General features: G+C 36.7%; 1 protein-coding gene across 5 annotated transcripts in view; it reads left to right on the top strand.

The window, feature by feature from the left end:
* KLF12 (KLF transcription factor 12) overlaps positions 1 to 20723 on the top strand; it is a 462415-nt gene that overhangs the window by 159494 nt on the left and 282198 nt on the right. The window contains exon 3 of one of the 5 annotated variants that reach the window (XM_064369123.1): positions 12337 to 12527. The exons of the other annotated variants lie outside the window; for them this stretch is intronic. Within the exon in view, the coding sequence (XP_064225193.1) occupies positions 12510 to 12527 (18 nt within the window). The 5' untranslated portion in view covers positions 12337 to 12509. The remainder of the gene's footprint in view (positions 1 to 12336; positions 12528 to 20723) is intronic. 5 annotated transcript variants of the gene reach the window in all.

Raw genomic sequence — 20723 nt, 5'->3', positions numbered from 1 at the left:
TTGTTTCTTTCCATTGTATATTTGTTCTCTATTTTGCTTTGTCTTTTTCTTAAAATTTCTGAGTTTATCCTCATATTCTTTATCTTCTAAATTTAGCTTCTGAGCAAATTAATCTTTAATTAAAAAATTAATTTCTCTCTAGACAGCATTAGCTGTATTCCTTGATGTTTTGTGTGTGTGTTTTAAAAAAGACTATTTTTAAAAGAAATTTTAGGTTTATAGCAAAGTTGAGCAGAATAATTAGAAATTTCCCGTAGTAGCCCCTGCCCCGACACACATGTAGCCTCTCCCATTATCAACATATTCCACTAGGATACTACATTTGTTACAACTGAGTAACCTACCTTGAGGTGTCGTGATTACCCAGAGTTCCTAATTTACATTAAGGTTTCCACTGGGTGTTATGTATTCTATGCATTTTAATAAATGTACAATGGCACATATCCTCTGTTACAGTTTCATACAAAGTGATTTCACTGCCATGAAAATCCTCTGTGCTCTTCCTATTCATCCCTCTCTCTCCCCAGCCCTTGGCAACCACTGATTGTTTTACTGTCTTCATAGTTTTACTTTTCAAGGATATTACATAGTTGGAATCATAATAGTGTGTAGCCTTTTCAGATTTGCTTCTTTCCGTTAGCAATATGCATGTAAGTTTCCTTCATGTCTCTTCATGGCTGATAGCACACATTTCTTTTTAGTACTGAATATTTCATGGTCTGGATGTCTCACAGTTTATTTGTTCAACTACTGAAGGATACCTTGTTTGCTCCCTACTTTTGGCAATTATAGATAGCACTGGTATTAACATCCATGTGTACATGTAAGTTTTCAACTCATTTGGCTAAATACCGAAGAGTAAGATTGCTGGATCCTTAAGCCCTGAACCTGGACTTTGCGGGGGATTGAAAAAGAAAAGATTGGTGGATCCTGAGATTAGAGTTAGTTTAGCCTTGTAAGAGTCTAACAAACTGTCTTCCAAAGTGGTGGTTTCATTTTGCGTACCCACCAGCAATGAATGAGACTGCTTGTTGCTCCACATGCTCGCCAACATTTGGAGTTGTAAGTGTTCTGGCTTTTGGTTATTCTAAGTGTGGTGTTGTATCACTGTTGCTTTAATTTGCATTTCCCTGATACCATATAATGTGGACCATTTTTTTCATACGCTTATTTGCCATCTTTTTATCTTTTTCAGTGAGGTCTCTGTTAAGATCTTTGGCCCATTTTTGTACTTTGAGTTCTTTGCATATTTTGGATAACAGTCTTTACAGATACGTCTTTTGCAAATATTTTTCCCCAGTCTGTTACTTTTCATTCTCTTGACAGTGTCATTCACATAGCAAAATTTTTAATTTTCATGAAGTTCTGCTTATCAGTTATGTGTCTTTGGTTTTATGTTGGGTTGTGTCTTTGTTTTTATGTCTGAAAAGTCATCTTTGAACCAAGAATCATCTAGATTTTCTCTTAAGTTTTCTAGGAGTTTTAGAGTTTTACATTTTACATTTAGGTCTGTGATCTATTTTTGAGTTAATTTGTATAAATGGGTATAAGCTCTGTGGCTAGATTCAGTTTTTTTGCACGTGAATGTCAAGTTGTTCCAGCACCATTTGTTAGAAAGACTATCTTTGCTCCATTTTATTGCCTTCGCTCCTTTGTTAAAGATTAGTTGACTATATTTATGTGGGTCTATTTCTGAACTCCGTTCTGTTCCACTGATCTATTTGTTTCTTCTTTTGCCAAGACCAGACTGTCCTGATTATTGTAGCTTTATAGTAAATCTTGGAGTCAGGTAATGTCATTTCTTCAGCATTGCTCTTCTTCAATATTGTATTAGCTATTCTAGGTCTTTAGCCTCTCCATATAAACGTTAGAATTAATTTGTCAATATTATAAAATAACTTGCTAGAATCGCATTAGTTATGATATGAAGTATTTTTATTTAATCCTATTCATTTTCTGTATTTCATTATAACTTTTTTGAGAGGTATGTTCTAAACCACTATACTAAATTACCAAATGCTAATTTCATTGTGTTATATTTATAGCATGTAGTCTGCTTGGTATAATTTTTAATGGCTTTGCTATATGGCATAGTTCAAGGATAATTTTTGTAAATGCTTTGTATGTGTTTGAAAAGAATGTGTGTTACCTAGCTGGGCACAGTGACTCATCCCTGTAATCCCAGCTCTGGGAGGCTGGGGTCAGCAGATCGCTTTGAGCTCAGGAGTTCGAGACCACCTTGGTCAACATGGTGAAACCCCATCTCTGTAAAAAAATACAAAAACTAGCTGGGTGTTCATGGTGGCTTATACCTGTAGTCCTAGCTACCTAGGAGGCTGAGGTGCTTGAGCCCAGGAAATAGAGGTTGCAGTGAGCCAAGATCACACCACTGCACTCCAACCTGGGTGACAGAGTAAGACCCTGTCTCAAAAAAAAAAAAAAGAATGTATGTTATCTTCTTATTGTATACATCCTTGTATGTTTGTCCAATAGATAAAGGTTTTCCTTACTTTTCTTAAAATTTCTATAACCTTACTGAATTTTTGCTTGACCGATGTCCCATGGATCAAAGAATTGTTTGAAATCTCTGATTCTAATGATGGCATTGTCAATTTCTCCTTGTGTTTCTAAAAATTTTGACTTTATACATTTTGAACTATGCTAAGTAGGTGTACTCATTTAGAATTTTTAAAATTACTCCTAGGAAATTGACTCTATGTCTCATTGCTTAGTGATCTTCCTTGTAATGCATTTTACTTAAATGCCTGTTAGTCTGAATTTAGCATACATACTCTAGCTAGCTAGTTTTTTTCAGCATGGTGAGGATATTATTTCACATCACTCTAAGTGTAGTCAGTCATTAAAAAATAGCAAGCAGGAGGGTTATATGATCAAGAGTTCTGCAAAGATGACATGGGCTTCTATATAGAAAATGGATTAGAAGATTGCAAAAAACTGAAGTAGGGACCCTACTGTGGGGCAGCATGAGATGGTGATGGTTTGGCTTGCAGTGTTAACACCTGATATAAAAATAATGGGAAGCTCATCATATGTTTCTGAGGTAGAATTCAGAAATACTGATGATTGTTATGAGGGTGATCTGAAAGAGAGTGTATGGATGATGAAGCTTCAATTTCTATCTTAAGCAACCAGTTCCTTGGAATGATCATTTGTCAACTTGGAGATGCTGTAGAGGGGCATGCTCCTAAATTACTTTTGTACCTGTTTCATTTACTTATTTTTCAAAAGTGTATTGAGAGCGGCTGCTGAAGAACAACTTTTACACTTGTTGCTTTAGAGAAGATTAAAATAAGCTTTATAGTGTATGGATCAGCTGTAAAAACAACAACAAAACAAAAACCAACAAAAAGCAAAACGAAAACACTTTCTGTCCTAGCCCATTCATTAATTCCTCAACTTGTTTTTTTTTTTTTTTTTATGACTCCGTATGTGCCAGTTTCTGGGCTTCCAACCATGAATATAGTGGGTATAATGTGTGTTGCATAGGGTTTACTAGCAAATGCAGACCAGCATAAAGACACTTCTCCATTCAGTGTGGGAAAGCTTTGATTGAAAGTATGTGGTTTTGTGACTACACATGTTGGGATCGCTCAACCTAAATTTGGTTGGGGTTGGGGTTCTCTTGTGAAGATGTTTCAGTGCAAAGGATGCTTAAGCTAAAAGAAACCCACAGATGACTAGAGGTAAACCAAAGGAGGGTTAGGAGTGGTGGAGAAGGAACATAGGCCAGGAGTTCACTGCACAGTTGAGGAACTGAGGAAAGATAGACTGGATTTGAGAGTAGAGTGCTCAGAGAAATATACCTGTTGAAGGGAGAAGGAGCCCAAAGTATAATGAGACTTATAACCTAAGAAGGTATGTCTGTGAGGAGCTTTAGGAAAGAAATGGACATGATGAGATTTACACTTTAAGGAATTCAGTGCATGTGAAAAGCACTGGAATGAAAAATAAAGTGGGACAGCCGGATTAAGGGGCTGATGGTGATGGTGTCTTTAGCTATGCCTAAGCTTGGCTGTAGACATGGAAAAAAATGAGTAGATTTGGAGCATGTTTAGGAGGTAGATAAAATGAAGATTTAATTATTGAGTGTGTGTGGGGTTGAGTATAAGAAGGAAGTGAGAAATGATACCAAGAAAATCAGGTTTGGAAAATGAGATCTTTTAAACCTGTTATAAAACAAAACTACAACAAATATAGTTTAAAGATCTAATTTGATTTTATTTGTAATTATAGAATTGGACAATACCTCATTCTATACAGTAGAATAGTGTTCTGATGAGCTGAGCAGAGAAGGTTGGCCTTATAGGCAGGACAGAGCTGAAAAAAGCAGAAACAGAACAAAAAAATTTTACTTTTTAATTACACACTCAATATGTAGTTAGATTTTTAGATGAACATACATCTTTTACTAATGGAACAATTAAGTTTTTAAAATAGGAATATACAGTGATAAAGCTACAGTAAAGGTTGCACTTAAGTTTCAAGGTTTCCTTTTACTGATTGATTGAGGATTTAGTAAATTTACAAGCTAACTGCTCATGTAGAGGTTTCTATCTGGTCCTCTGGAAAATTAAGAAACCTGTACTGTGCTCTTAAAGAGTTTATCTGCTAGTCAAACAGCAAATAATAGTTTTTGTATTTAAATCTGTCTGATATTCATCCCTGGTTCTTTTTCATAATTTTTTATTTTATTTGTCAACGACGTTTCATTGTAAAATATTTTTAGGAAAATACCACAATTCTACATTCCCTGAGAAATTTTATATTTGAGTGTATTAAGCAGCTACTTTCCTACTCTAAGTTCCAATTGACTAAATAAAGTAATCGGATCATACATTTCCTCAGAACTTTGTAGAAATTTAGTGTCAAAGTAATCCTTTTGCCATAGCATCTCTGTTAATGACTTGTTTGACTGGATTTTATTATTAAAGAGTTTATTTTATGAAAGTCTTGTGGATGATGCATTTCCTGACTTCTTGCACATTTAAACGTATTTTCTTTTATAGTCAAAAGATATTTGGCCTTGTGAAATTCTTGGGTTGCACTTAGAAATCTGTAAACGTTACTCCTTTGTCTTCTGGCATTGAGTGTTCCTAATGGAAGGGTGAGACCGGTCTGATTTTCTCCCCCACGTCAGTGAATTGCTCTTTACTGCCTGAACACCTGCAGATTTTTTTTTTTTTTGTCTTGAAGTTCAGTGACTTAAGGATATAACTTTTTTTGGATCATTCTGTAACAGTTTTTCCTGGAACACTCTCTGTTATTTCAATCTGTTCTTTGTGTTAGGGAAAGTTTATATTATTTTTACTTGAAATATTTTTCTGTCCAATTTTTGGGTTCTTCAGGATCAGCAATTTTCAGACTCTCTTTGTTCTTCATGCCTCTTATCTTTTCTCCATTAAAAAAGAGTATTTTGTCTTTCTCCTCTTTATTCTTTGGAATTAAGCCTTTCTTCTACATTATTAATTCAATTTTAGCCATTTTCCTTTATTTTTAATCATGTCTCTTCATTTCCATGCTGTTTTTATTGTGTTTATGAGTACTGAATTGATACATTTTTGGTCTTCAGTATGCTTTATTGGCTTGATGACATCTTTCTATTGTCTTATCCTTTCATCTTTGAGCCCCTGTTCATTGATAATCACTCTTGGAAGTCCTGTTACATGAAGCCTTCTTCTTTTATGTTGTGTAAATGTTAGGAGTGAGTGCTTTTTCCTCCTTTGCATGCTGTTTTCTTCCTTCTCTTTCTTTCATTTCTTCTTTCTTTACTTCCTTTTTGTCCTGTGCTATGTTTACCTATTTTCCATATTCTTTGTTTTACTTGTCTTGCTGGGCAGATGTTCTGTGTCCTGTGATACGGTGTTGGTTAATCTTTCTTTCCGCCTTTCATACTATAGTTGAGACCTGTCCATTTTTTTTAGGGAGCTACACTTTGAGAATTGGTTATTATATCTTCCATTTTGCTATAATTCAAGGTGAGGAGTGGGATGGAACTTATTTTGGGGAAGGGCTGGGCTGGAGTCTGTGCAAGTCTGTCAAAATGTCCTTGCTCTGTCTGTTTTGGTCATGTATGGGCAATGATGCCTTTTCAGACAGCCACTGAGATACTGAACTTGTATAAAGGCATGCAGACTATTTCTGTATCTTTCAGCTGAATGGCAGGAAGCCACCTCTGAAGGAAATTGGTGGCATTTTATCTCATACTGTGGCTTTCCTTTTTACCGGTAAGAGCCCTAGTGCATAGATTTTTATTTATTAAAAAACTTAAGATTTTTCCACAGGGTGATTATTTTAAGTAAGATTACTTTGGTGCCCACAGGTGCACCTTCAGTGTTAAATAACAAAGTTATTTTACACATTTCCTGGGGCAAAACATATTCAGAAAGCTAAATGGGTTTTACATTTCTGCTTTTTGTATATTGCTGTTGCACCATTTCCTTTTGCCAGTATAGAAACAACTTGCTACAAACTTCATATCATTTAAAATTATCCCCTCATTAGGCTTTCTGATTTTCTGTCATTCTTGATGTTTCAGTTTAAAATGATTAAGTGTTTATACAATAGGTACATATGCTGCATGAAACCATCATGTCCTGTATCTTGCAGAAACGAGTCCTTTCTTGTATTTGTCTCATGGCAGGGGATGATCCTTTTTTGTACTGATATAAATCCAGCTCTTACACGGGCAAAACACACACAATCTTGGTGTGCTCCTGGTGATTCATTAAGTCTTTAGAGTGCAGAAGGGCAGTAGTGGGTCACGCTGGAGCAAGATTTCAGCTGGGAGTCTGTCACCTCGTATCGATCTGCCAGTTATTTGTTTCATTTATGTTTGAAGTTGCTCCACTGTAGCTGTGATTACTGCGAATTCCATCTGAGGCATACTAGGTGATAAAATATACTGAAATTTATGGTTTATAAGAAACCCAGAATCAACCTTCACATCCAGCTTATGACGTTTATGTTTAAATGCAATTGGTGTTATACTCAATACTACTGAGATGTCTGATAAGGAAATTATTCATAATATGTATTAAAGATGGACTATATGTGCCTGAGGAACCACCACGCTGTTATAAAATATTATTCAATTATATTGATACTTTTATGAATTGAATTAATTATAGAGAGTCGAACTTTGAAGATTGTTTTAAAGACATTCTTTAATGGAACATTTACAGTGAAAATGTATGAGGGTAATGGGGAAAGTTTCAGTTGTTGTTGATGTTTGTTATTGTCAGTGTTTCTTTATTCTTGAATCAAAACTCATAATATTAGTCTTTAAATTCTTCATCTGTGGTTTAAATCATTTAGCAGGTTGCTGTGATTTTACATATTTATGGATATTATATTCTTTCCTCCCTTTACTCAAAGCATTTCAGAATTTTAAGATTTTCTTTGGCATTTGTTATAAGTCGGCATTTCTTTTCCTGAGCATCATTTTATATCACTTGGTTTGATTTAATGAACACTCAATGATTCTGTAGCACCAAAAGTCTGATTTGGCTAGTGTAGTTGTACAACCAGTTAGTTTGTGAATGGAGAACAATACTGTTTAAAACCCTTGCCCTACAGTCATCTGATCAGTTCTCTTAAAAAGATCAGTTAGCTTTCTTGATAAATGAAATGGGATTTTTCTCTGTTGCCCAGGGTGGTCTTGAACTTCTGGTCACAAGTGATCCTTCTGCCTTAGCCTCCCAAAGTGGTGGGATTACAGGCAGGAGCCATTGTGCTGGGCCTATTAGCTCTATTTGTTCATAGCTCACATCACCATTGTGAATGTAGTATTTTCATTGACATCAGTAGTTGCATATAAGATCTCTTGATGGTGATGAAACTAGTCACTATTAAGATGGAGTTTCCTTGTTCTGAGCCTCAGGAGAAATATACACCATGCTTTTTTTAAAGCAAGTGCCTCCATGGTATCAGCTTTATAGTTTATGGTTTAGTAACTTTTCCTGTCTTAAAAGATATTGTCATGGAGGTGTACTTAAACTGGAAAAGGGTAGCATAGCCCAAATAAATTACATATGCATTACATTGTTGCCTAAGAACAGGGATCAGTTGTTCTGTCTCTTAATAGTATATTACTGTGCCTACATTAGAGGCTGACAGTATGTCAGGGGCTCTGTCTGGGGTTTGGTTGTATAGTCTGTTTTGTGAAGGAAGTTAATGTATTTGGATTGCATTATGATTGTTGCCCAAACCATTATCCTCAGTATAAAAATTCTTAAATGTGTTTGCAATTGCTTATTAAAAGTCTCTGGCAAGAAGAGTTTAATTTATAATTCCTAACTTCTTGACTCCTTGCTTGATTGCATTTTTTTGGCGGAACCATGTTTATCAATATATATTTTTAAAATTAGCACAGTTTTTTGTCCCTTGCCAAGTTTGAATAAATTTATTATTTTTGGATGCTTATAATTTTTTAACGCTTAAAAATTTGTAAAAATTTAACTTTGAAAACCACTGGCAATTTTTCTGTTTTTCAAAGATGCCTTCCCTCAGTCAATGTTAACATTTTTTTTTTTTTTGCAGCTGATGCAATTTTGTTTAAAAACATTCCCCACCCTTCTGCTGCTTTGAGCCCTTGATTTAACCCATAAAAAATGGGTACTTTTGAAAGCATCTGCACTGAAAAATGCTTTCCAAAGAAAACATTTGTTAGAACACACAAACGATTTATTTGGGTACATCGAAGAGCCTAAACATTTGATTCAGCTGCCAGTATGTGCTTTGCTGGCTAATGTTTTTTCAGCGTTTCCACATTTTCATAGGCTAGCGGCCAAGTTGTCCAACAGTCTGGTACCTCTTGGGGGTGGCAGTGGGTGTGTATATGTGGAGCTGGTGGCACTAGCATGCTCCTTTGTGTCGCCAGTTGGCATATGGTAGAACTGGCAGAAGCTGGCCCCACCAACCTGGAAGCGTATAGATACCAACAAGCTTCTTCAGCCTGCCCAAAATGGCTTGAGGAAGCCCACTCAGATCCCCTGTGACGCTGATCCCAGGAAGTCAGAACTCTCAGAGCAGTTTTCTCAGTTATGTCAGATCTGAGGTAATAAGACAGTACATATGAACTTGAGTATGCCATTATTGTACTAAGACATACTATGGTAACAAGAACAAAAAAAACCCAGCAACCAGACCAGTACTCATACAGAGCTTTGTGATTTATATAGTGCATTGCCACGTGGCTTGTCATTTGGTTAATAATAAATAAAAAACTTAAGTAGATTATAGTGTCTCCATTTTTTGAGAAAAGAAATTGGTCACACAAGCAGGAAGTGTTGGTGCTATGGTTTAAATACTCCTTATCATATTCTGCCTTCTATGTTTTCTCACTGTGCTACACTGGAAATAAAGTATCAACTATGTAAGATAAATGGACCTAGTTTAATACAAATTGCATCAGCTATTATCAAATTAAGGACCTGTATTTGTTTTTTGTTTGTTTGTTTGTTTGTTTTTGAGAGGGAGTTTTGCTCTTGCTGCCTAGGCTGGAGTGCAGTGGTGCCATCTCGGCTCACTGCAATCTCCACCTCCCAGGTTCAAGCAATTCTCCTGCCTCAGCCTCCTGAGTAGCTGGGATTACAGGCATGCGCCACCATGCCGGGCTAATTTTGTATTTTTAGTAGAGACGAAGTTTCTCCTTGTTGGTCAGGCTGGTCTCGATCTCCCAACCTCAGATGATCCACCCACCTCAGCCTCCTAAAGTGCTGGGATTACAGTTGTGAGCCACCATGCCTGGCTCTATTAACTTTTTTTTTTTCTTTTGAGACAGAGTCTTGCTCTTTCACCAGGCTGGAGTGCAGTGGCATGATCTCAACTCACTTAGCTGGGACTACAGGCGCATGCCACCACGCCTGGCTAATTTTTTTTTTTTTTTTTTGTATTTTAGTAAAGACGAGGTTTCATCATGGCCAGGATGGTCTTGATCTCCTGACCTCATGATCCACCCGTCTTGGCCTCCCAAGGTGCTGGGGTTACCAGCGTGAGCCACCGAGCCCGGCCACTAAGGACCTGTGACTCTCCTTGTGCCACTGGCATGAGGAGATCAAACAACAACAAGCACTTGTTGAGCCTAACTACGCACTGTGGGATTTGTTAGGTTTTGGTTAGATGAAGTCTAAAATTATAAGGAGGTCTCTGTATGTTAAGAACAAAAGATGGGTAAATTAAGATGCTTGCTTGTATGTATCTAACAGGTAGACATAAAACATTTTCTCTCTGTCTGTACTGCATTAAGAGGAAGATTTAATGGGAGCCCTATGAAAATTTTGAGAATAGCCTGTTGTTAAGTGAGAGCTGTGGAAGTACTGCTTCTTCCATGTATATCCTGAACGCTTATTGTAGTTGTGTATGGTGCCAAGCAGTATCCCAGGGACTGGGGAGACAGAAGTAAGTGTTATATAGGGCTCAGCCCTGAGGAGTTCTTAATCTAGTGGGGAATCTGAACACAGAGGAAATAACTCCTTTAGCACAGCAGAAGTAGAGGAATCTTTACAGACACACAATGAGGGCTTGAAGGATATAAAGGAGTTCTGTCAGTAAAGAAGGAGTTTATCCCTTCCAAGGCAAACTCATTGTGGGCATGTCCTAAAGTGAGGAGGGAAAAAGTATAAAAAAATCCCAGTGGTGGCCGGGCACGGTGGCTCACGCCTGTAATCCCAGCACTTTGGGAGGCCGAGGCGGGCAAATCACGAGGTCAAGAGATCGACCATCCTGGCCAACATAGTGAAACCCCGTCTCTACTAAAATACAGAAATTAGCTGGGCACAGAGGCTGAGGCAGGAGAATTGCTTGAACTTGGGAGACGGAGGTTGCAGTGAGCCGAGATCTTGCCACTGCACTCTGGCCTGATGCCTGGTAACAAAGCAAGACTCTGTCTCAAAAAAAAAAAAAAAAAAAAAATTCCCAGTGGTGTACATTGTTGAGGGCAGTAGAGGATAACTTAGAAGCTTACCTGGGGCCTGTTTGCCAGCAGTCATTTTGGATGTGGGATAAATAGGAGGGAATTGTAGATAACACCCAGATTCATGGGCTTTATAACCCTCTTCTCTACTTTGATATAGTCACATGTTCAGTTCACTTCAGGCAGTATAAACTCTGATTATCCAATCATTGCCTAGGATTGACTGCTTTAGAACCTCCAAAAAGGTAGCTTTTGTATTCTGGCCCCTTAGTAATTATGGATTTATATTTCTTGGATATTCTTCCCTCCTGACCCAGCACTCACCCAGTATTCCCGTAGATTAGTATTCTTCACGCTCCAATGTAACAGAAGAATTTTAGAATAATTGCTATAGTTTTTTTTTAAGAATGGGGTAAGGGAGAGAGATGTGAGATGAGGAGGCAATATAAACTTTCTTAGACATTTTATGGGAAATCCAAACTGAGGTTATGATGGGGAATAGAGGTCTGGAACTCGGGGAGAGGTGGGAGCTGAAGATGGATGATCTGTGCAGAGCTGGACGTATAGCTGTGGGCATGACCTGGACTTCTCAGGGATGAACTACAGTAGAGGGAGAAGAGATGTGGACTTGGATGTGGTTTTAAAAGTTCCTGATGGTGATACTAATAGACAAATCATGTGTTAGGGACTTTAGAAAATAAACAATGAATAAATTCTCTTTCCTTATTGGAGTTTGGAAAAATATTCTTTACGTTTCTACTGTGTCTTACATTTTCAAAAGCATCATCTTTTAGAAAACTTTCTGAAGTAGTGTCATTGAAACCATTAAATAAATCAAAGTCTCAAGATGAGAGTATTCACTTTGCAATTTGCTGACAAGCATAGGTGACGAAAGATATACAGATTCTGTTCTTAGGTGGCCTGAAATAGAGCCATTATCAGATAATGATTTGCCTTGAGAGATTTAGGTAAAATAGAAGCCTATGGAAATATAGTGAAATATCATAAATACAATCATAGTTATCCGGAAAGCCTGGCTGTCTGAGACCCCACCAGTGACTACAAATTATATAAGTAAGGCCTCTGAGAAGACAAATAGATGTCATAAGGTTTTTCTGCTTTGCTTATAAGAGAGCATGTTGTGTGCTTATGTTTCTATTTTATGTTACTTCCTATGCAAATTTAGCCGGCTTATTTTTCTCATTTCAAAGTCTACAACAGATGAGAAGCAGCAAATGTGAATTAAGCATCTTAGCAAAGGAAAGGACCTTGAGAGATAGCTGAACTTCCTCATTTGACTTAGGCCCAAAGATGTTAAGTGACTTATCCAGGATCATTCAACTGGAAATAATAACCTAAATTGACTTCACTCTAAGTTCAATGTTCTTTCTGTTTCACCATAGGGCAGAAGGAGCATCTATAAAAAGAACATGACCATATTGAGAAGTAGTAGCCTGACAGACTCTAATATGCAGATACAAGAACTCAAGAAGCACAGCAGTTTCAGGTCATTGAGCGTCAATACACTTCAGTGGGCCCTGAAGTTATCTCAGTATGCAGCATTGCATCGTCATTGATGTTCATAATTATTAGTGTGAGTCATCAGGAAAAAGTTAACTTATGTCCCTTGCCTTCTGTGTAGAAGATATTAGGAATATTTTCATCCAGAGTACTTGATATTTTCTCTTTTAAATTTGCAGTTAAAAGAGGGAACCCCTCACTCATCCAGAAAACTAAACTCGTCAGAACACAATATTCCTAAGAATGCTGTATAATTGAGGCTTCTTGATGAAGGGATACACCTGTCTTATGACCGGATTACTGTTTTGTGAAAATGACAGATGTTTGATACAGAGAATAATATACCTTAAGGGTTGTATAGTGTTATCTATCTCAGATGCCTTGCTTACATAGGGAATGGCTTGGACTTCTCTCTGGCAGAAGGCAAGAGAGTCTCAGCAGGAGTGGTATTTCTCTTTTAAAATCTTGACTTTGTCTTGGAGATGGGTCCCTTAGACTTCCATTTACACATCGTCAGCCATATTCTGCATTGTTTGTTTTGTGACCATGTATTCCAGCCTTGGCAAGCTCCTTCACCTTGGCATCTCTGTGCCTCTCTGCACTGATTCAAACTTACTTTTCTCAGTTTTGGTAACTGGTGCAAACCTATTGTAACTGATCATTCTTAGCTAAACCCCTCTAATGCTCAGACTCTCCATCTTCTGTGAACTCTTTCGCATGGGCCAGGAAAATGGATTCCCTGGTCAAAGATGCACCTAATTATGGATTTGGGAAGTATTACATTTGCATTCATAGGAAGGTATTAGAAAAGAAAATTAGAGGCCTTTTTAAAGCAAAGGAACTTGTGAGAATTGAGTATTTTTAATTGTCCTTAAGCATATCCTGGAAGTTATTTTGGTTACTATTTATAGCATTTTTAGTTATAAAACTTACAGGTCAATATGCATGTAATTTTAAATTTTCTTTTTCTCAGTCTGGGATATTTAAGTGGCTGAAATTAGTTATAATTTTTCTTTAACATGGATGAGTCAGTCAGCTAGAAGTCAGTTGCACATTCCAGAATAGTAACTAACATTCAACAGTATTTCCTGAGTAAAGTGCTGGCACATTACTGGGCATATTCAATGTCATTGGGTTTCATTGCTGGGTGGAAGACTTTAGGGTTGCTGTCTCTTGAATAGGGGAAAGGATTGTGGAGGATTGGGGGCAAATGTAAGGAATTGACCACTTTGTGTGTCAGTGAGTGAAAATTGAATTTTGGCTGAGTCTTCTTACACATGGAACTGGAAGAGGCCACAGAGGTCAGGACTGCATTCAAGCTGTCCTCAAATGAGACTTGGCTGCCCTTTTCTTACAAATCCCCAAGGAAAATAGATTCCATAACCAATGTTGGCTGCACATTTCAGGGCCTCACAATCACACTTGTAAGGAGTTCTTCCTAAAGCCCATTCGTAATCCTTCCTCTTTAAGATACTTTTTCTTTGGCATCTTTTTATTCTATAAACTTTTACTTTTCTTCTTTTAGTTTCTCTTTATCAAAACTCTACATGTTCATTATATACTCATTAAAGAAACATCAGAAAACAGAGACGAGAAAAGTAAAGCTACCACAATTTTAACTGCACCCAAAGTAATGATGTAGCTTCATATAGTTTATCTGTATTTTGATTTTTATACTTAAGAATAACATGCACAAGCTTGTAGTATATAGTGGGCACATTTCTGTGTCTTTCAAAACTATCATTTGTGATTTTTGTTTCTGTCATAACTTATTTAACTACTATCCATTTTGGGGGCAGTTAGTTTTCTTCCAAGATTTAGTAATTACAAACAGCAGAGAAATTAATATTCTTTTGCACATCCTTAATTATTACCTTAGGATAATTCCAAGAGTTACAATTGCTAGATTGAAAGGTACATGCATTTTTATGGCTTTTGATATTTTCTGCAAAATTGCCCTGCAGTTTACAGTTTGAGAATGGCCTGCTCTTATTTAATTTACATAGCAGCTACATCACAAGAACTTGGAAAAGAAAGCTCACTGGTATGAAGTAGTCATTTCCTAGTTTGAAGAGCATGTTATACTAGGGGCTTAATAACCTCTACCAAGATTCCAGTCATCTTATGCCTTTTGGTGAGAGTGGGAAATGTTAATATATTTATTTGCTTCTGGAAAGGGAAAGATGAAAGGTGGAAAGGGGAGCAGGAGTTTTGGAGTAATGTGCAATTACCTGCATGAATGTTCTCTGCCTGTCCTGCCCTTGGGATGCTAAGTCAGCCTCCATGTTATTTCTACATGGACCACGCAGCAGGGGATGGATCATAACCAGCCATGTAGATACGAGCACAAGGTCTCTGACTGGGTGACAGCCAGATTCCCCACCCAGCAGATCTGCTTGCCCTGCACATCCCATCACTGTAGAGGATGGTACGGAGGTAATTAGAGGCTCAAATTCTTGTGTATATTAGTCAGGTCCAATGGAAGAATGAAGAGACGAGCCATCAAAATAAGGTGTGCTTTTAGAATAAAATATTTCTTATGGAGACTTGATACTGAAATATTTTGCCCTGAAGTCTTTCACCTGAAATATGTATTTGACAGACTTACTGTCTTGGAAAAATGTACTTTTAACGGTGGCAACATTGACCTATTAAAGTATAGAGATTTTGATGGTGCTTCAGTTCTCAGCACTGTTGTTTTTTGCTGTTGGTTGTGGGTTTGTTTGTAAAGTAGCTGTGTTGAGGGCATTGGATCCTAACGTAAGGGCTTTTGACTGTTATGGTATCTGGAGTCACACTGACGCCTCACAGATGAGTTACAGGTATACCTCAGGTATGCATCCCTACCCTTTGGGACTGCCTGCCAAGGCCAAGCTAAACTGCTTACCCCAGTGTGCAGTAGAGCTGCTACCTTTTCTGTGTGCTCCATAATATGAAAATAATTGGGACTGCCTACAGTCCTGCTTTGGCATTTGGCTTCCTTGGAATATCATAGGCTACGTTCATACCAACCCTAACATGTCAAATTCTCCTTAATGTGCCTCCTGCAATTTATTCTGATATGTATTTTGTTTTTTAAATAAAGACGAAGTCTCACTATGTTACCCATGCTAGTCCCGAACTCTTGGGCTCAAGCAATCCTCCCACTACAACCTCCCAAAGTACTGGGATTTATAGGCATGAGCCACCAAGTCTAGCCTCTGATAACCATTTTGAGATAATTGGGGGATCGAAAAAGTTTTGGGGGTATACACTAAAACTAGGGTGACCTAAGAGTCTTATAGAGTGTTTCTGAAATTGAGCGGTGGTTTTGCTATTGTCAGTGTCCAATAAACTAGAAAAAAGACCTAGGCAGGCTGTGAGCTTCTGTGTTCTGTGAGCTATTCTATAAACAATGAGAGATGGAAAGACCAATGAGTTTTGGGTAGGAGCCAGTAAGATGCTCACTGTTGCATGGCCCTGCTTATTTGTGTTTTCTTGAGGACTCCTTATGTCTCTGCATCCTTAGCTGTAGTTGCTGTCTGTGTGAGAAAGTACAGGGTACCTGGATTTTCTCTTACAAGTTTTACCGTCACACAGATTACTTTTCCATTGCCCACTATTTGGATGCAAGATCATGAATGGTATAAAATTAGACATTTGTAACATTATTTTAGAAGGGATCTATCAGGGGCTGGGCATGGTCGCTCTCGCCTGTAATCCCAGCACTTTGGGAGGCCAAGGCAGGTGGATCACGAGGTCAGGAGATCGAGACCATCCTGGCTAACACAGTGAAACTCCTTCTCTACTAAAAATACAAAAAATTAGCTGGGCGTGGTGACACATGCCTGTAGTCTCAGCTGCTTGGGAGGCTGAGGCAGGAGAATCACTTTAACCCGGAAGTTGGAGGTTACAGTAAGCTGAGATCTTGCCACTGCACTCCAGCCTGGGCAACAGAGTGAGATTCCATCTCGAAAAAAAAAAAAAAAAAAAAACGGGAGGTGGGGGAAATCTATCAGTACTTTCAAGCTACTTTCCTTATTTGTTGGTTTCACTGGTAATAAATAAATTGTCAAAACAAACCCATGAGTTGAACCTCAGAGACAGTTCCGCTTCATAATCCCATAGTGCTAGGTTTTCTTCCCATCTGTTATTGAGGGGCACAATCTTTTTGCCAGTTCTTTTGGGTGTTTGCATTTCTGAACCAATCAATCAGACCTTAGCATCCAAGCTGTATGTGATTTCTTATGTAAAATTAATAGCTTGCAGAAATATAAACAGAATGTTTTGTCAAGTAATTACATTTAGGTAAATATTTCTGCTTGTCCTTGACAACTTATTTTCTATGTCAAAATATTATGATTTGCTAAAATGAATATTGAAAACGAAGAATTTATTCATTGGCATTATTAGTGTTATTTAAGTACTAAATTATACATGAAACTTTTCCATATAGAAAATTGGAATTATTTTTCTGAAAACTTTTTAACTTAAAAGATAATTGATATGAATAGATGTTCCAGAAACATTGTTGAATTACTTTTCCTAATTGTTAGGGGTAATAAAACATAAAAACATTTTTTAATGTTCATGTCATCCATTCTAAAATTGAAAATAAATAGAAAAGTTAAAATTAGTTGAGGCCGAGTGCAGTGTCTCAGTGCCTGCAATTGTTTTTTTCCCAGTGGATGTTTTTCAGGGACATACAAATAATTCCAAGTTATAAACACACGCACGTGTGTGTGTGTGTGTGTGTGTGTGTGTGCTGAAGTGCTATACTTCTGTATGTCTGTGTGTGTGTGTGTGTGTGTGTGTGTGTAAATGACTCTCTTATACTTTGATTGTTAACCTGTATAGGAACTTTGGTTTGTCTATCCCAATAGAACACATATATTTTTATATCTTCTGGCACAAACTGACGATGCTTTATTTCATTGTATTTTAATCTTTTATTTAACAAGTACACTGGGTAGCAATTTTCTTTACTGCTAGGGGAAAAATGATTAAATGCAGAATGATACATTTGCCCATATTGCCTCGTATTTCACATTATTAACCAATCCCTTCTATTGGTCTTGACAAAATGCTAAAAATTAATGTGGGGTAATAGAATTACATTTGAATCTCTGTTACAGGTATGCTTAAGTAGTATAAAATTGTGTGAGAGAATGGTCTATTGCTTCAAAACTCTTGAGATAGCACCTTGCTACTTGTCACAGTTTTATAGACTTGGCAGTAGTAGTTACTTTTAGGCAGTAGTGTTTTTACATATGTCTAAATATTAATTGTAGTGCCCCTGAAGTGCATTAGGAAATGTATTATCGAAGTGTCCATTTATTTTTTAACTGCCTTTTTGGAGACCATTGTACAGAGTATATTTTTTTTGTTTTGAATTTTAAAATTAGAATATGTGATTAAACTTACAAAGGGATTTTTTCATATACTTTATTTTTAGTGCAGTTTTGAATTCACAGCAAAATTGAGCAGAAAGTATAGAGATTTCCCATCTACCCCCCACGCCTACACATACATAACCTCCTTAAAAATGTCAGCATCCTACACCACAGTGGTACATTTGTTACAATGGATGAACCTACCTTGACACATCATTGTGATTCAAAGTCCATAGTCTACAATAGGGCTTACTCTTTGTGTACATTTAATGGGTTTTGACAAATGCATAAAGATGTGTATTTACTGTCATAGTCGCATAAAAAATAATTTTATTGTCCTGGAAATCTTCTATGCTCTTCCTGTTTATCTTTTTCTTTCCCTTAAGACCTGGCAACTACTGATTATTTTACTGTGTCCATAGTTTTGCCTTTTCCAAAACGTCATAGAGTTAGAATCATATAGGATATAGCCTTTCAGACTGGCTTTTTTTTTTCCACTCAGTAATATGCATGTAAAGTTCCTTCATGGCTTGATAACTAATTTCTTTCTAGTTCTGATTAATATTCCATTGTCTGGATGTACCACTGTTTATCCATTCAGCTACTAAAGGACATTTTTATTGCTTCCAAGTTTTGGGGATTATGAATAATGCTGCTGTAAAGGTTGTGTGGTGTGGACATAAGTTTCAGTTCATTTGAGTAGATTCCTAGGAGAGTGACAGTGTGATCCTATGGTAAGAATATATTTAGTTTTGTGAGAAGCTAATAAACTGTCTTCCAAAGTGACTGCCTGCACATTTTGCATTTCTGTCAGTAATGAGTGAGGGTTCCTATTGCTCCACATCCTCCCCAACATTTGCTGATGTTAGTGTTTTGGATTTTGGCCATTCTAATAGTTGTGTAATGGTATCTCATTGTTTCAATTTGCAATTCTCTAATGATGTATGGTGTTGAACATCTTTTCATATGCTACCTTGCCATCTTTGTCTTCTTTGTAAGGTGTCTATTCAGGTCTTTTGCCCTTAAGTCTCATTATAACACACACTCCTTAATCTTATTGAATTTAGGTAAGATTGCAGATTGTACCATATGCCTGTTGGGAGTCCGCTGTGACTTAGTCCCTCTAGAGTTTTTAACTCCCAGAGTTGTCCACTCTGAGTCTGTAGCAATCCATCAATTACAATTTGGGGTTTCCTGCCTGAATACTGGTTCTCACAGGGTTTTCTTCCCTGGTAAGTTTTGTTTCTCTGTGTCTTCCCAACTTTGTCTCCAACTTCAGGACAGTATTTGCCTGAGTTCTCTAACAGATCTGAGAAGAGTTGTTGATATTTTTTAGTTTATTCAGCTTTTCACTTGTTAGAATGTAGTGGCTACTTCTAAGCTTCTTACATACTGGACAGGAAACTGGAAAGATTTTTTTAAGAAAATATCCAGAGGATATTTTTAGTTCTTCAAAAGTACATTGTTACTAAGAACCCAGTTCTCTTCATAGTAACTCTCTAGGAATTTTCTCAAAAAAATATTTCCAATATTATTATATAATCTGAGAATGTGGCTATGATAATTAAAGGCTCAAGGGAGGGCAGAGTCTAATTGTTGTAATTATAAGATAGTATATTTTGTTCAAAAATCTGACAAGTGTAAATCTTTTTGCTTTTGTGTACTTTCCACAGACAGAACCAGAAAAGATTTATTTCCCCTATGACTAAGATCTTTTAAAATACGCTCACTGGCTACTACATGTAGTTTTAAAAAAAGAAAGAAAGAAAGAAAGAAAAAAGTAATTTCTTTTTTAAGGATGCTAAATACTTAGCACAAGATAATAGTATAATGTGTCCATTTGTCTATTGTCAAGGAACTCCCTATAACATAAGAAACATTATATTATTTTTATATGAGGTAACTTTGTAATATAGTTCTCTGCATAATGAAAATATTTGCAAACATGGGTTGATAGCCCACTTCAAGCTGCATAACAGATTCAGCATATCAGTTACAAATATAACTTAGACAATACATCGTTTCAGTTTCAGCTGCATATCTTTAAGGTTCGTATTAGTTAAATTGTAATGTAACATGAGTATACATGGGAGAGTGTCTATGGGTGTGCATGTATGTGTGCTTTTCTGGTTAGAGAACCAAAATGACTCTCTTAAACTTTATAATTGTTAACCTCTATAGGAACTTTGTTTTTTTCATCCCAACCATTGGCTTTTCTTTTAGCCCGCTTGACTTTTTTTTTTTTTTTTGCCTCAAATTTTGAATTGTCAAGCATTTCTTTTAATTGTATGGATGACATGTAAAATTATTTTAAAAAGTGAGAAACATGTCAAAGCAAGTGAAAAATCTTACTCCATGTTCTATCAGCTCCAATTCTGAGTGTTTATCATTTTAACATACTTTTTCTCTCTGATATGCATTATTTCTAAAGTTATTGGAACATACTGTTTTTCTTCATTTCTTTGTGATCCTTTATATCAAGAAAAAGAGCTACATATTTAATGTATACATATTCGGTGGTTTGAATGTCTCATAATCTGTTCATCTAGTTCTCAATTATTTGACATTAAATTAATTTCAATTATTTTTAATACTGGAAGCAGGTCAGTTGTGCAGTCACTTTTTGAGATTCACATTGATTGTGAATATTGTTATTTTTCCAGGATGCCAGTAGGCCTTGATGTTTCTCATCCATTTATGTATCTCCAGCTTTTTTCAGAGAGTTTAATAGGCTTTCAAGTTAATGGTAAAAGAAGAAGAGTTGCATTTTGCAGTATTTGAGGCTGTTGATCCTGCAATTTTATACTGTCAAAAGGTGGTAATAATTCACCATCATCTGATCTTTCAGACTAAACCTTTACTTAGGAGCAAAATAAAGTTTTATTATGCATTGCCCT

The sequence above is a fragment of the Aotus nancymaae genome, unplaced genomic scaffold (assembly GCF_030222135.1).
Source record: "Aotus nancymaae isolate 86718 unplaced genomic scaffold, 86718_ANA_hifiasm-v0.15.2.pri h1tg000088l, whole genome shotgun sequence".
NCBI lineage: Eukaryota > Metazoa > Chordata > Mammalia > Primates > Aotidae > Aotus > Aotus nancymaae.
This window is presented reverse-complemented; position numbering and strand designations above follow the sequence as displayed.